The sequence below is a fragment of the Conger conger genome, chromosome 1, assembly GCF_963514075.1.
Source record: "Conger conger chromosome 1, fConCon1.1, whole genome shotgun sequence".
NCBI classification, from domain to species: domain Eukaryota; kingdom Metazoa; phylum Chordata; class Actinopteri; order Anguilliformes; family Congridae; genus Conger; species Conger conger.
This window is the reverse complement of record NC_083760.1, coordinates 22,810,684-22,823,861: the sequence shown is the minus strand read 5'-3', so window position 1 is coordinate 22,823,861 and position 13,178 is coordinate 22,810,684. Positions and strand designations below refer to the sequence as shown.

The 13,178-nt window shown below is 43.1% G+C and overlaps 1 protein-coding gene across 1 annotated transcript in view; it reads left to right on the top strand.

Moving 5' to 3' along the window:
- tmem63c (transmembrane protein 63C) overlaps positions 1 to 13,081 on the top strand; it is a 30,985-nt gene extending 17,904 nt beyond the window's left edge. The window contains exons 17-22 of the mRNA XM_061231694.1: positions 27 to 189; positions 1,656 to 1,761; positions 3,941 to 4,108; positions 6,840 to 6,955; positions 7,620 to 7,694; positions 8,083 to 13,081. Coding sequence (XP_061087678.1) covers positions 27 to 189; positions 1,656 to 1,761; positions 3,941 to 4,108; positions 6,840 to 6,955; positions 7,620 to 7,694; positions 8,083 to 8,307 — 853 coding nt within the window. The 3' untranslated portion in view covers positions 8,308 to 13,081. The remainder of the gene's footprint in view (positions 1 to 26; positions 190 to 1,655; positions 1,762 to 3,940; positions 4,109 to 6,839; positions 6,956 to 7,619; positions 7,695 to 8,082) is intronic.
- The last annotated feature ends 97 nt before the right edge of the window (positions 13,082 to 13,178 follow it).

Sequence of the window (13,178 nt, the reverse complement as noted above, 5' to 3'; positions counted from 1 at the left end):
CCCAACGTCCTCCTCCCCACCCTCAGGTGTGTGTTTCTGCCTGACAATGGGGCCTTCTTCGTGAACTACGTCATCACCTCCAGCCTGATCGGCACCGCCATGGAGCTGCTGCGCATCCCGGCGCTGATGGTGTACGCCCTGCGCCTCAGCTTCGCCAAGTCTGAGGCCGAGCGCATCCACGTGAAGAGGGTGAGACCTTGCACGCGCACGCTCCACGCCCGCACACGTTACACGCTCCACGCCCGCACACGTTACACGCTCCACGCCCGCACACGTTTCACGCTCCACGCCCGCACACGTTACACGCTCCACGCCCGCACAGGTTACACGCTTCACGCCTGCACAAGTTACACGCTCCACGCCTGCACATGCTCCACGCCCGCACACGCCACTGCGTCAGGCGCAAGGACCTCCGCGTTACCGCTGGTCTATGTGATACGTGTCCGCTTTCATACAGTACTGCTGATGCAGGACTGCTGTGTCAATCAAGCGCTTGGCAGGACTGAAATTTAGGTGATGAAGGGTGGATTCATTTGTTTGGCAGTGGCTGGACTAATACTGTGATTGGAGCAGGAATTACTGCTGCACTGGTGTTGTGGCAGTTAGTTTGTCAGTTACAGTAATAATAATAATAAATACAAATAATAATTGTAATAAAAACAATTATAAAAATTATATTATTTTATGACTATTGGTAGTAGTAGGATTTTAGTTTCATGTTAGTATCATATTTTTATTTATTTATTTATTTATTATTAATGTTGCCCTTGGATTCATGCCGAAACACACTATTGTTGTCCCACAGGCTTATTATTATTATTAGTGTGCCTGCATTTCCTACACCATAGCAACCACCCTGCAAGACCTTAGCAACCATCTAGTAACACCTTAGCAACCACCTGTTCAGAGTACTCAAACGTTTCATGTAATTAAAGGTGTATTCCACTGAACATACTGTATTCAAGTCGAGAAGAATAACTGGCCAGGTAAAGCTTGTGCATTTTCTGTTTCTTCATGGGTTTTAATAGAATTTCCCCTCAACTTCAGACTGTGTACTCACTCCTTCATACTATACTCACTGGGCACTTTATTAGGTAATTATGTAGATTCAGCTCATTTCACATTACTGTATATCTCCCCCCATCTCTTATCAACTGTGCTCATTCATTGCCCAATTACTCTACTAGGCATATGGATCCCATTTTATGATGAGATATACACTCAGTGAGCACTTTATTAGGTATTTATTTGACTTATTCTTTAGACTTAATTGTCTTCTGCTGCTGTAGCCTATCCATTAGAGGTTGAACCAGGCTCATTTATAGAGCTGTCAGATTGGCAATTGGTTGGAACAAAAACCAGTACGCAGATCAGCCCTCAAGGCCCAGAGTTGTGCACCCCTGCCATAGGGAAATAATTTGTAATTACCAACAATACTTTGAAATGTTCCATATAAACGATACGTAGACATTGATTCATAGGCAGGAAAGCCTCTCTTTTTCGTCTCTGATTGGTACTGAAGCACTGTGAATTATTAATGCTCACTAAACATGAAGCCACCATAATGTGATTGCACTGCTTAATTGCAGTTAATCATCAAGGCCAGTCAGGACTTTACCTCTCTCCCCCTGAAACGTTCCCTTCTCCTTCCCCAGAGCCAGGCTTATGAGTTCCAGTTCGGCCTGGAGTACGCCTGGACCATGTGCATCTTCTCCGTCAGCATGACCTACAGTATCACTTGCCCCATCATCGTTCCCTTCGGTCAGTTGTGCCCGATTCTCAGCGTGTTCCTCAGTCCTATCTTGATCTTTTTACAAGTTAAAGGCTTTCTGCATTTCAAACCTCCTCCAGACAGCCGTGGCTTTGTAGTCTGATCACTTGATACCCATGTCTACAGGGATTTAGCTAAAGGCTAGCAAAAAATATACACTTTGAAACCGTGATGGGCTTCATGAAAGTTGGAAATCGAATTTGAGTCTGATGATTAAGAAGGCATGTGTTACTGTTAGGGATCATTATTTGCTTTAATAATAGTTCATACGGTAAGTATTGTTTCATCTGCTTCAGACTACAAGTAGGGGTGTGTTCGATTCAGAATACCCTATTTGGCAATGCACGGATAAAAAAGTGCTAATTGCTAATACCAAGATTCCAAACACTGGATATGAGTGTGTGTGCACCTGCATGTGTGAATGTCTGTTGCATAGAATGTGCATGTGTATATGTTTCTGGATGCATGTGCATGTTTAATGTGTCTACAGACATGCATGTGAGCGTGTATCTTTTCACATGTACAGTGCAGTCCGTAAGTATTTGGACAGTGACACATTTTTTTTTTTTTGTTTTCGCTCTGTACTCCGGCAAACAAACAGTTTAGATAAAACAATCACTATGTGGTTAAGGTGCTTGTGTGTATCTCTACTTGTAGGTGTGTGTGTGTGTGTGTTTCCGTGTGCAACCATGCTTGTGTGTATCTCTGTACTTGTGTGTGTGTGTGTGTGTGTGTGTGTGTGTGTGTGTGTGTTTGTGAGTGTGTGTGCATTTCTGTGTGCAAGCGTGCTTGTGTGTATATCTGTACTTGTATATGTGTGTGTGTTTCCGTGTGCGTGTGTGCTTGTGTGTATCTCTGTACTTGTATATGTGTGTGTGTTTCCGTGTGCGTGTGTGCTTGTGTGTATCTCTGTACTTGTGTGTGTGTGTTTTTCCACGTGCGTGCAAACTAGTGCGTTGCGACCATGCGCGTGTGGGATGAAGTGGAAGTGTTGTTCCTCCGTCTCCTCCGTGTGGGAGCCCGAGCATCTCTCCCGACACCCCCGCACTCCCCGACCGGCCCGACAGCCCGACAGCCCTTGATGGAGCGGCACAGAATGGCACAGATTGTGTGAATCTGCTGCAGACCCAGTGGCGCAGAGAGCCGCGAGCCAGACGCCCACTCTTCTCCTGTGCTGCCTCTCTGTTTACTACACACACATACTCCTGACACCTTCCAATCGGAATCAGGGCTGGGATGTTTCACCCGGCCTGGCGTTAGCCGCGTCTTCTCACATTCGCTCCTGAATTTATGGGCGTTCGAGTCTTCTAGCGTCCACCAATCGCTTCGCTCAAACTCGGTGTTACCTAACTTGATTATGTGTTATAGTGGTTATGCATAGTTTAGCACCCTGCCTTGCTCCAGGAAAGCTTACTGGGTTGTTGATCTTGAGAGTTAAGTTTTGTGTGCCTTTCTGAGATTTAACCCTGAAGATTTAAATCCACCTTCTCGTCACTGGTCAGGGTCAAAAAAAGTAAAGCATACAATCTTTTTTCTGCTTTATTCTTCATTGTGTCCATAATCCTTGGCTTAGATTGAAGCATTTAACTTGCAATTTCATATGTAATACAGAGATTACTGAGAGTAGTTACTGTACATATTGTATATGATATAAATGTTCCACCGGTTGAGGCCATTAACAAATTGGCTGTATTACCATATTTGCATGGTTTTGTCCCCATATAATGTCTAGACCTACTTTATGTAGAGACAGCTGTTGGCCGTTGGTCACTCAGTCATTAAATACAACTGTGGAATTGTGCTAACTAAATTCAAAAAGTCTTGCATCATAAATATCATTATGATGACTTTGAAGTCGATGGTGCTATGAAGTTTTCTTTTCAAGGTTGAGTCCCATGAATAAATGATAGATGTCTGGTGCATTAGGGTTATTGATCAAGATCCAGCGAACAACATCAAAAGCTGTCAAAAGAAAGCTTTTTTAAAAGTATTTAAAGCAAACAACAAGTCACACAAATACTGCTTACACACTGGCCCCATACTGCCAGTGGTATTCATATCAAAGTCTGGCCTTGAGAAAGTTGGCCTTGTAAGTTATGTGCCTGGCTGTGCATGTTAGGTTTTTGTAGGCTTTCTGTGAGGTAACCTGTCCTCTCTCTTTGGTCACAGGACTGCTGTACTTGGTCCTGAAGCACCTGGTGGACCGTTACAACATCTACTACGCCTACGTCCCTACCAAACTCAACCAGCGCATCCACTCCGCGGCAGTCAGCCAGGTCATCGTGGCTCCCGTCCTCTGCATGTTCTGGCTGCTCTTCTTCTCCGTGCTCAGACTGGGTACTTCCTGCTTCCTGTCTTTACGACCATGCACACCCTCAGATGCTATACGCTCGGCTTACTGAGAGCACTGAAGTAAACGTGAGAAAACCAACCACCAGTTTCTCTCCGTTTTTTTTTTACTTGAATGTACATTCATTTAGTACTCCACCAACAAAAGGTCAACATTCTTTTTGTCAAGTCACACGTCAAACAATTATCCTGACTGCACCACTCCAATCAACTGCCGAAGTAATTAGTACCAGTTAAGCCCAGATGATGATTGACAACAATGTTTTCAAGTGACAGTCATTATTTACAACTGGAGACATGCAGCAATAATTTAAAAAGCTGTAGAGTTGAAGTTAGCTGTTTTTGAAGGGATGATGAATACAACACCTAGTAGTTGGTATGATATTTCCACAAATCTGGGTTAAAAACTGATGCACTGTTAATGATACTCCAAATGGTGAATGCTACCAGCAAAATACCAAATGTCTCATCAGGTCTTACATGATTCAGAAGGGACTTCTATTGACAGAGGAAAACCTTGTTCTGTAGTCACGCTCCTGTTATACTCTGGACACAACCACAGTCACTTTTTAAAAATCAATGTTAAAATCCTCTCAGCATTTCTTGATGCCATCTGTTTTGATCAGTGCTTTAATTGCTGTTTTATGCAGAGCAGTAGCCTGCGGTGCATACTTCTGTCGAACCCGCTGATGCTGTGCCACTTAATTCACGCTTGGCTCTATACACCACCACAATGGATGTGCTTTATCTGCAGACTTCCAGCTTTAATTTGAGGGTATTTACATCCAAATCAGGTGAACGGTGTAGGAATTACAACAGTTTGTATATGTGCCTCCCACTTTTTAAGGGACCAAAAGTAATGGGACAAACTAACAATCATAAATCAAACTTTCACTTTTTAATACTTGGTTGCAAATCCTTTGCAGTCAATTACAGCCTGAAGTCTGGAACGCATAGACATCACCAGACACTGGGTTTCATCCGTGGTGATGCTCTGCCAGGCCTCTACTGCAACTGTCTTTAGTTCCTGCTTGTTCTTGGGGCATTTTCCCTTCAGTTTTGTCTTCAGCAAGTGAAATGCATGTTCAATCGGATTCAGGTCAGGTGATTGACTTGGCCATTGCATAACATTCCACTTCTTTGCCTTAAAAAACTCTTTGGTTGCTTTCGCAGTATGCTTCGGGTCATTGTCCATCTGCACCGTCCAATGAGTTCTGAAGCATTTGGCTGAATATGAGCAGATAATATTGCCCAAAACACTTCAGAATTCATCCTGCTGCTTTTGTCAGCAGTCACATCATCAATAAATACAAGGGAACCAGTTCCATTGGCAGCCATACATGCCCACGCCATTACACTACCACTACCATGCTTCACTGATGAGGTGGTATGTTTTGGATCATGAGCAGTTCCTTTCCTTCTCCATACTCTTCTCTTCCCATCATTCTGGTTGATCTTTGTCTCATCTATCCATAGGATGTTGTTTCAGAACTGTAAAGGCTTTTTTAGGTGTTGTTTGGCAAACTCTAATCTGGTCTTCCTGTTTTTGGGGCTCACCAATGGTTTACATCTTGTGGTGAACCCTCTGTATTCACTCTGGTGAAGTCTTCTCTTGATTGTTGACTTTGACACATACACCTACCTCCTGGAGAGTGTTCTTGATCTGGCCAACTGTTGTGAAGGGGTTTTTCTTCACCAGGGAAAGAATTCTTCTGTCATCCACCACAGTTGTTTTCCGTGGTCTTCCGGGTCTTTTGGTGTTGCTGAGCTCACCGGTGCGTTCTTTCTTTTTAACAATGTTTCAAACAGCTGATTTGGCCACACCTAATGTTTTTGCTATCTCTCTGATGGGTTTGTTTTGATTTTTCAGCCTAATGATGGCTTGCTTCACTGATAGTGACAGCTCTTTGGATCTCATATTGAGAGTTGACAGCAACAGATTCCAAATGCAAATAGCACACTTGAAATGAACTCTAGACCTTTTATCTGCTCCTTGTAAATGAGATAATGAGGGAATAACACACACCTGGCCATGGAACAGCTGAGCAGCCAATTGTGGGAGGCACATATAGAAACTGTTGTAATTCCTACACCGTTCACCTGATTTGGATGTAAATACCCTCAAATTAAAGCTGAAAGTCTGCAATTAAAGCATATCTTGTTCGTTTCATTTCAAACCCATTGTGGTGGTGTATAGAGCCAAAAATAGGAGAATTGTGTTGATGTCCCAATATTTATGGACCTGACTGTATTTTGGGATTATCTACTTACTTCCAGTGGAATATTTACATTTAAGAATGCCTCTGTTGAATGACTTTGAATGTTGCAGTCTCAAATGATATTCAGTTGCTACTCAAGGCTATCTTTTCCCTTTCTGGAGCTCAGATGACCTTAATTGATGTTTGTTTGGTTTTAATTGTTGTCCATCTTCTTTGTGTGATTTATTGTGAAAATGCACCTTGTGCAAAATAAATTAAATCTTGTCTGTGTACTGTTTACTGTACTGTTTTGATAAACATCATAATTAGCTGCTCAGTTATATAAGTGGACCTTTGACCGTGCCATTCAGGGACCGTTGAAGGATAGTAATTCAAACGCAAGGTTAAATCTCTCTGGGTCATGGGACGGCAGTAATCGGATGTAGAGTAGGAGAGGGGTTATTGTTATTGTGTCTGCGGAGACGAGCGCTCTGAGGTTTGTCTTCTCTTCCTGTGACCAGGCCCGATGCGTCCCATCACCCTCTTCACCTTTGTGTCCCTGCTGCTCTGCCTGGCTTTCTCCCTCTTCCGTGTCTGTCTGAAGAAACTACAGCCTGCCAAGCCCACCAGCTACCAGGTCAGCCACTCCTTTCGGACACGGCCGGGAGTCTTATTGTCGATGGCCGATAAATGTAACAGTTAGTTCTCAGGCCAGAAACCAAAACGGGAGTCTGATAAATGCCCTGTTGTGTGCATGTGTGCGCGTGCATGGGTATGTGAGTACGTGTGTGCGTGAGTGGGTATGTGAGTACGTGTGTGCGTGCATCGGTATGTGAGTACGTGTGTGTACGTGTGTCGTTATGTGAGTACGTGTGTGTACGTGTCGTTATGTGAGTACGTGTGTGCATGTATTGGTATGTGAGTACGTGTGTGTGCGTGCGTCGGTATGTGAGTACGTGTGTGTACGTGTTTCGTTATGTGAGTACGTGTGTGCATGTATCGGTATGTGAGTACGTGTGTGCGTGCATCGGTATGTGAGTACATGTGTGTACGTGCGTCGGTCCACATAGTGACACCCAATCCCCTGCATCCATTGTCTTTATGTTGTGATATTCATGAGTATTTGATTTTATAATTATATCTAATTATACAATAATTGTTTTTTCCCACGCTAACCCAACTCATCATCCAACAAGTATGTGTTCATTGTGTTCTTATCAGCCTGTACGTGTGTGTCTGGGCATGCGTTTTTAGGTGTGTCTGTGCGTGTTAGAGACTGAAGTTCCGCTGTGCTATTTCAGATGTCTGATCAGCCAGCAGAAGGGGGCTTCAATGACACGGAGAGGAGCAGTGTGTCGTCCACTCCCAACTCCAATGTATGTAACGCCCTCCACCCCTTTCCCATCTTCTCTGTTAGCACTTTCACAGTTAGAGGCAGATCACGAGTTATAGCCCATCTATAACAACTCAGATGTCACGACAAGGTTTTTACGAAGGTTATTTCAATTAGCATAAAGATGGACTGCAAAAACAAAAACGTTTTTTAAAAGCATTTTAGTCTTATATTTAGACTTAAAAATCTTATTTCTATTACCTTTCTCTCATAAGACTAAAAGACTTTAGGGCAGACTTTTTTTTGTCGTGTGATGGCTTCACTGATTGTTCTCTGAGATGCCAGGTACAGGTTTTATGATGAGTATCTTGTGTTTACCATGTAATCCTGCTGTTTGCTGTACTGACCCTCCGTCTCCTGTTTCCCCTCAGCTGTTTGTGGCCTCTGTGCTCCAGGAGCCAGAGCTGGGCCTGACTCCCATGGCCTCCCCGGCGCACCAGAGCTACGGCACCATGGGGGCCCGGAGAGGGTCCTCCCGGGAGGCTGAGGAAGAGGTCCAGTCACAGACCTACGAAACGGAGCTGCAGGACCCCCCCGAGCCCCAGGACCCCTTTCCCTCTAGCCCCCTCACAGATGCCCAGGAGGGCTACCAGTAACACCCACGGCCCCCGTACCCCATCTCCAGCAGTGACAGCCTGCTCCTAAACGATACACCGCCACGAAGTAAAGAATGATGTGCTGCAGTTTTCCTTCAAACTTAACATTCAACCCGACTGCCTCAAAGCCTCAAACTCAGCTTTCCGGAGAGTTCCTACGCCTCCCCTCTGTTTAAACCTTTCAAACCAGGGCTCGGTTCACTGGTGCCACCGCTGACATGGGCCCTCCTTGCCAAGAGTAAGCAAAGCCAGTTCCCAGTGTCTGACACTGTAGGACTGGGGTATGAGAGTGACAAAATAACCACATATGCCAACTGCACATAACTTGAGTGCAAAGCCTCCTCACCTTGGAGAATAACCAGTTCTCTCTGAAAAAAATGTACTCGCTGCGCGCTATCGACCGGCATAGAGCCAGACGTCAAACCCCCAACGGCTGCTCTCACACTCCTTTTCGCCGTTTTTTTTCTTTCTTTTTTTTTTCTAAGCCTGGCCCATTTGGGTTTGTGTGTCTGTGTCGGCTTTGGCCGGAGGAGAGGGAACAGATGTCTGAGTCGGTGGCTTGGGACGTCGGCTGTGACAGGTGAATGTTGGCAGCGTGGCTCTAACCGCTCTGTGCCACCCGACCATTTATCGCAGAACCCTGTGCTTTGAGCATCAGGTCACACACCAACCCCCAACCCCCCACAGTCTGGGAAACGGGGGGGGGAGGCTCTGCCATGTCTAAGAGGTGGAACAGAGGGCTGTGAAGCCATCTGCAGTGAGAGCACAGCGCACACAGGAGGCAGTGGCATAGGCCAGTGTGGAGCTGAAGAGTGTAAAACGCTCCCCGTTTGGGACCAAAGGCATGGGCACACAGCTGAGGCAATGACCTCTACTTGGTTTTATTGTTCTATTTATTCAAAACGACATTCAAAACATCTATTGCTGTTACTATGATTACTATCATTGCGGTTAGTATTCTTGTCATTATTATTATTATGATTATTATTATTATTATTATTATTATCATTATTATTATTACGAACATAATTGCTATTACCACCATTGGTTTGTAATGTCATTGGTGAAATCTTGCTTGTAAACACATCACAAGAAAAGGCATCTGCTGGTGAAATCTTGCTTGTAAAGGAGGCATCTGCTGGTGATAAAAAGGCATTTACAGAGTAGAAGTAGAAACAGAAAATTGGTTGGTATCGAACTGGGTTTGAAAGCACCAAGGGAAATGGACACAGCAGCTAATAAGCTCAGTGCTGGCACAGAGAAGTACATTTCGAATTTGAAAAACACAGCCAGTTATCCGGAGTGCCAAGAAACATTACCAGGCTATGACTCAGATTATTATGCCTGATACCACATTGCATCTTGGGATATGTAGCCCAAACCCCATCCAAGTTTCTGACCCCCTCCGCATGTTGTTTGAGAATGCAGCAGTAGCACTGTATGAGGCAAGGCAGACTACTTTTGCTTGAGATTAAGCTTTAAGTGCAATTTCTCATCAAGGTCTACTCATATGTAATTCTATCCTGAAGACATTCTCTCTTTTCTTGGCCAACCCCCATACTGGTGCCAATGCTTAGCAGTGTAAATTTCTTGTGCATTTCTATAGTGTTATTCATTTGCCTCGATTATGTACTTGTCATTAAGTCTGTTGGTTTTGTAACATTGCGCGATGTCCTTTGTGCTAGGGTATGGGCTGGTGATCTTCTCACCAAAATGAATGTAAACTGACTGTGGTTTGTTTTGTCCTTGAAGTTCTCTTGCTGTGCCTTGAAGAAGAAAAAAAACTCCCTTTTCGTCTGACAATCCAGCATGGCCTGACATATGCTGCATGGACTGAAATTACTGAGCCAGAAATCCAGGGGACAAAGACACCTAAACCTCATTCTGACAAGGAATGTGGATTTAGCTCATTTCACATCACTGTACATCTCCCCCCATCTCTTATCAACTGTGCTCATTCATTGCCAATTACTCTTCTAGGCATAGGGATCACACTTTATGATGAGATACATTCAGTGTGCTCTTTATTAGGGATTTATTAGACTTATTGGTCTTCAGCTGCTTTAGCCTATTTGACACAGTGCTTATTCAGAGATGCTCTTCGGCATACCACTGTTGTAATGTGTGGTTATTTGTGTTACTATTACCTCCCTGTCAGCTTTGACCAGTCTGGCCCTTCTCTTCTGATCTCTCTCATTAACAACATGTTTCTGCCTGTAGAACTGCTTCTCACTGGATGTGACAATTGTGCATGAAAATCCCAGGAGATCAGCAGTTTCTGAGATACTCAAACCACCCTGTCTGACACTAACAATCATACCATAGTCATAGTCACTTCGATCACATTTTTTCCCCATTCTGACATTAGATCTGAAAAATAGCTCTTGACTTTGTCTACACGCTTTTATGCATTTAGTTGCTGCCACATGATTGGCTGATTAAATGTGTGCATTAACAAGCTGGTGTACAGGTCTACCTAATAAAGTGATCACTGAGTGTATCTGCGTGGACCCCTTCACCCATGGGAAACCCATCTTTGTGGGATTATTGTGTAGGCCTTTCAAGTGGTTTGACCCTGTAGCTTGTAGTATGAGGTGTGTTGAGGTCAATGTTGCACACTGTTGCTCATGGAGTCCTGTGGATCCAGTGCAGCAAAAGTCTTCATGAAAAGGTCCAGGCATAACGTTGAATTTTACCTGGAATCTGCAATCTTCTTGACTCGTAAATCTCGCTTATGATTACTAAAGCTGGGTCTGAATTCTCCAAAACTTCAGAATATGCTGAGATGCCAAGGGCAGTTACATCTCCGTTCTTTTTTCAACAACAATCTTGGAATATCATCTGTGTGATCCCTAGTAAACTCCATTTTACATGGTCATTTCTCTCCAGCTGCAACCTCAAGTCCAAAACAAAGCTCTTGCATCACAACTTAGTAAACAGCAGATACCATTCCTACAATGTAATTCTGTTATTTTCAAGTGACCTCCATGTAGCTGGTGGACACTGGATATAATAACGAGTGGGCTCTTCTTAAGTACAGATCCACAGATTTTTTTTTTGTGGGAGTTGTATCTCGAGGGCTTTTTAGATTTGATTTTTAATATTATAAGGCGGGGCTCATGCCCACAGGGACTGGATGCAAATCAAAATCTTGCTTGTCCCATGTGACTGTAGCCCACAAATTGCTAATTATGCTGTTCACAGTGTTTGCGACCATCTGAGAAATGAATAGAGGAGAGCACCACAAGGTTGGGGTTTCCACAAAAAAAGTTTGAAAAGCACATCAGAGAACTTCCACCATGAAAACACACCCAGTACTGTCCTCTGGGTTTCTGCTCCTGCTAGTTGTTTTACTGACTTAAAAAATTATAATTCTTTTTCCAATAAAGGCTTAATCATTTTATTTTTGACTGCCGCGATAGTGGATGCCAAAAGAAATCTATTTCAGACCATCTTGTGGATATATACAGTGAGCTCCATAAGTCTTAGGACAAAGTCATATTTTTTCTTGAGATTGTTCTGTACTCCACAATTTTAGATTTATAATACAACAATTCAAGTGCCATTAAAGTGCAGATTTTCAGCTTTTATTGAAGAGTATTTTATACATTTTGTTTTTTTCACCCCATAAATTACAGCACTTTTTATACATAGTCCCCCCTTTTAGGATGCCATAACATTTGAGACAAATGGCTTCACAGGTGTTTCTGATTAGTCAGATGTGTTCAGTCGCTTGGTTAGTGCAAGTATCATCTAGACTTGATTCTATGTTTTTGATTGCCTTTGGCATCTGATTTAACATTTGTCAGCATGAGGACCAGAGTTGAGCCGATTGAAAGTCAAGGAAGCCAATATGAGGCTGAGAAATACGCTCTCTAATACCTGCACTGAGGAAGTTTGAACACCTTTGAAGCCATTTATCCTAAATGTTATGGTTCCCTGAAATGGGTGTAATTTCTGTAATTTCTACATGGTGAAACCAAAATGTATAAAAGAAAAACTGTTTAATAAAAGATGAAACCGTATAACTGAAGTGTTTGACTACAAATATAAAATTGTGGAGTCCAGAGCCAAATCAAGAAAAGTTATGTCTTTGTCCCAAGGCTTATGGAGCTCACTGTATATGAATGCACACAGTGGAGAGATGACACTACAGACAACATCCATGTAAATGTAAATATTGAATGTACCCATAAATCTGAATCATTCGATTGGATATTTAATGAATCCTGTGATCTCCTTTTCCATCTGTGGTCTTACATATAAAGATAATACAATGTGTGAATACAATAAATTGTAAATGTAAACAATTACAGGGCTGGAAAAATGTTTATTATTATAAATATTCACAAAGAGTAACCAAATTCTAATTGGTCTCCCAACATATGTCAGTTCAGTTGCAGTCCACTGTGAATCTTTAGGGGTCAAACAATTGCAAACACGTACAATTAAAAGTGAAATATTCTTCATTTGGACCTATTTTGGCAGCACAGTAGCTTTCTAGTTTTGTCCAGGCTTATTTTCATCCTTTGCAGGAAATTGAGTGTTTAAGTCTCCAGCTGAAATCCTAATTATAGCCTCCTCCAAATCATTTATTTTTGCAGAAGAATAAGGAAAAACAAACATTCTGTCATCAGAGCCTAAATGCGGATTTTACACAGAGCGGAGATTGAAGGACTCTGTGGGTAATGACCACTCTCTGGCAGAGCTGGTTTTGTGTCAGAGTCTTTGAAGTGCTGTAAGTTCAATTAAAAATGGAAACTGCTGCCACGCATTCTTGTGCTTTTCGGCTCTTTATTTCCCAGGTTGGTGCAGAAGTGAAGTAGCAAGAGGTCAGGAGGTCAGCAGGCAGAGAGCCTTCAGACAAAGAA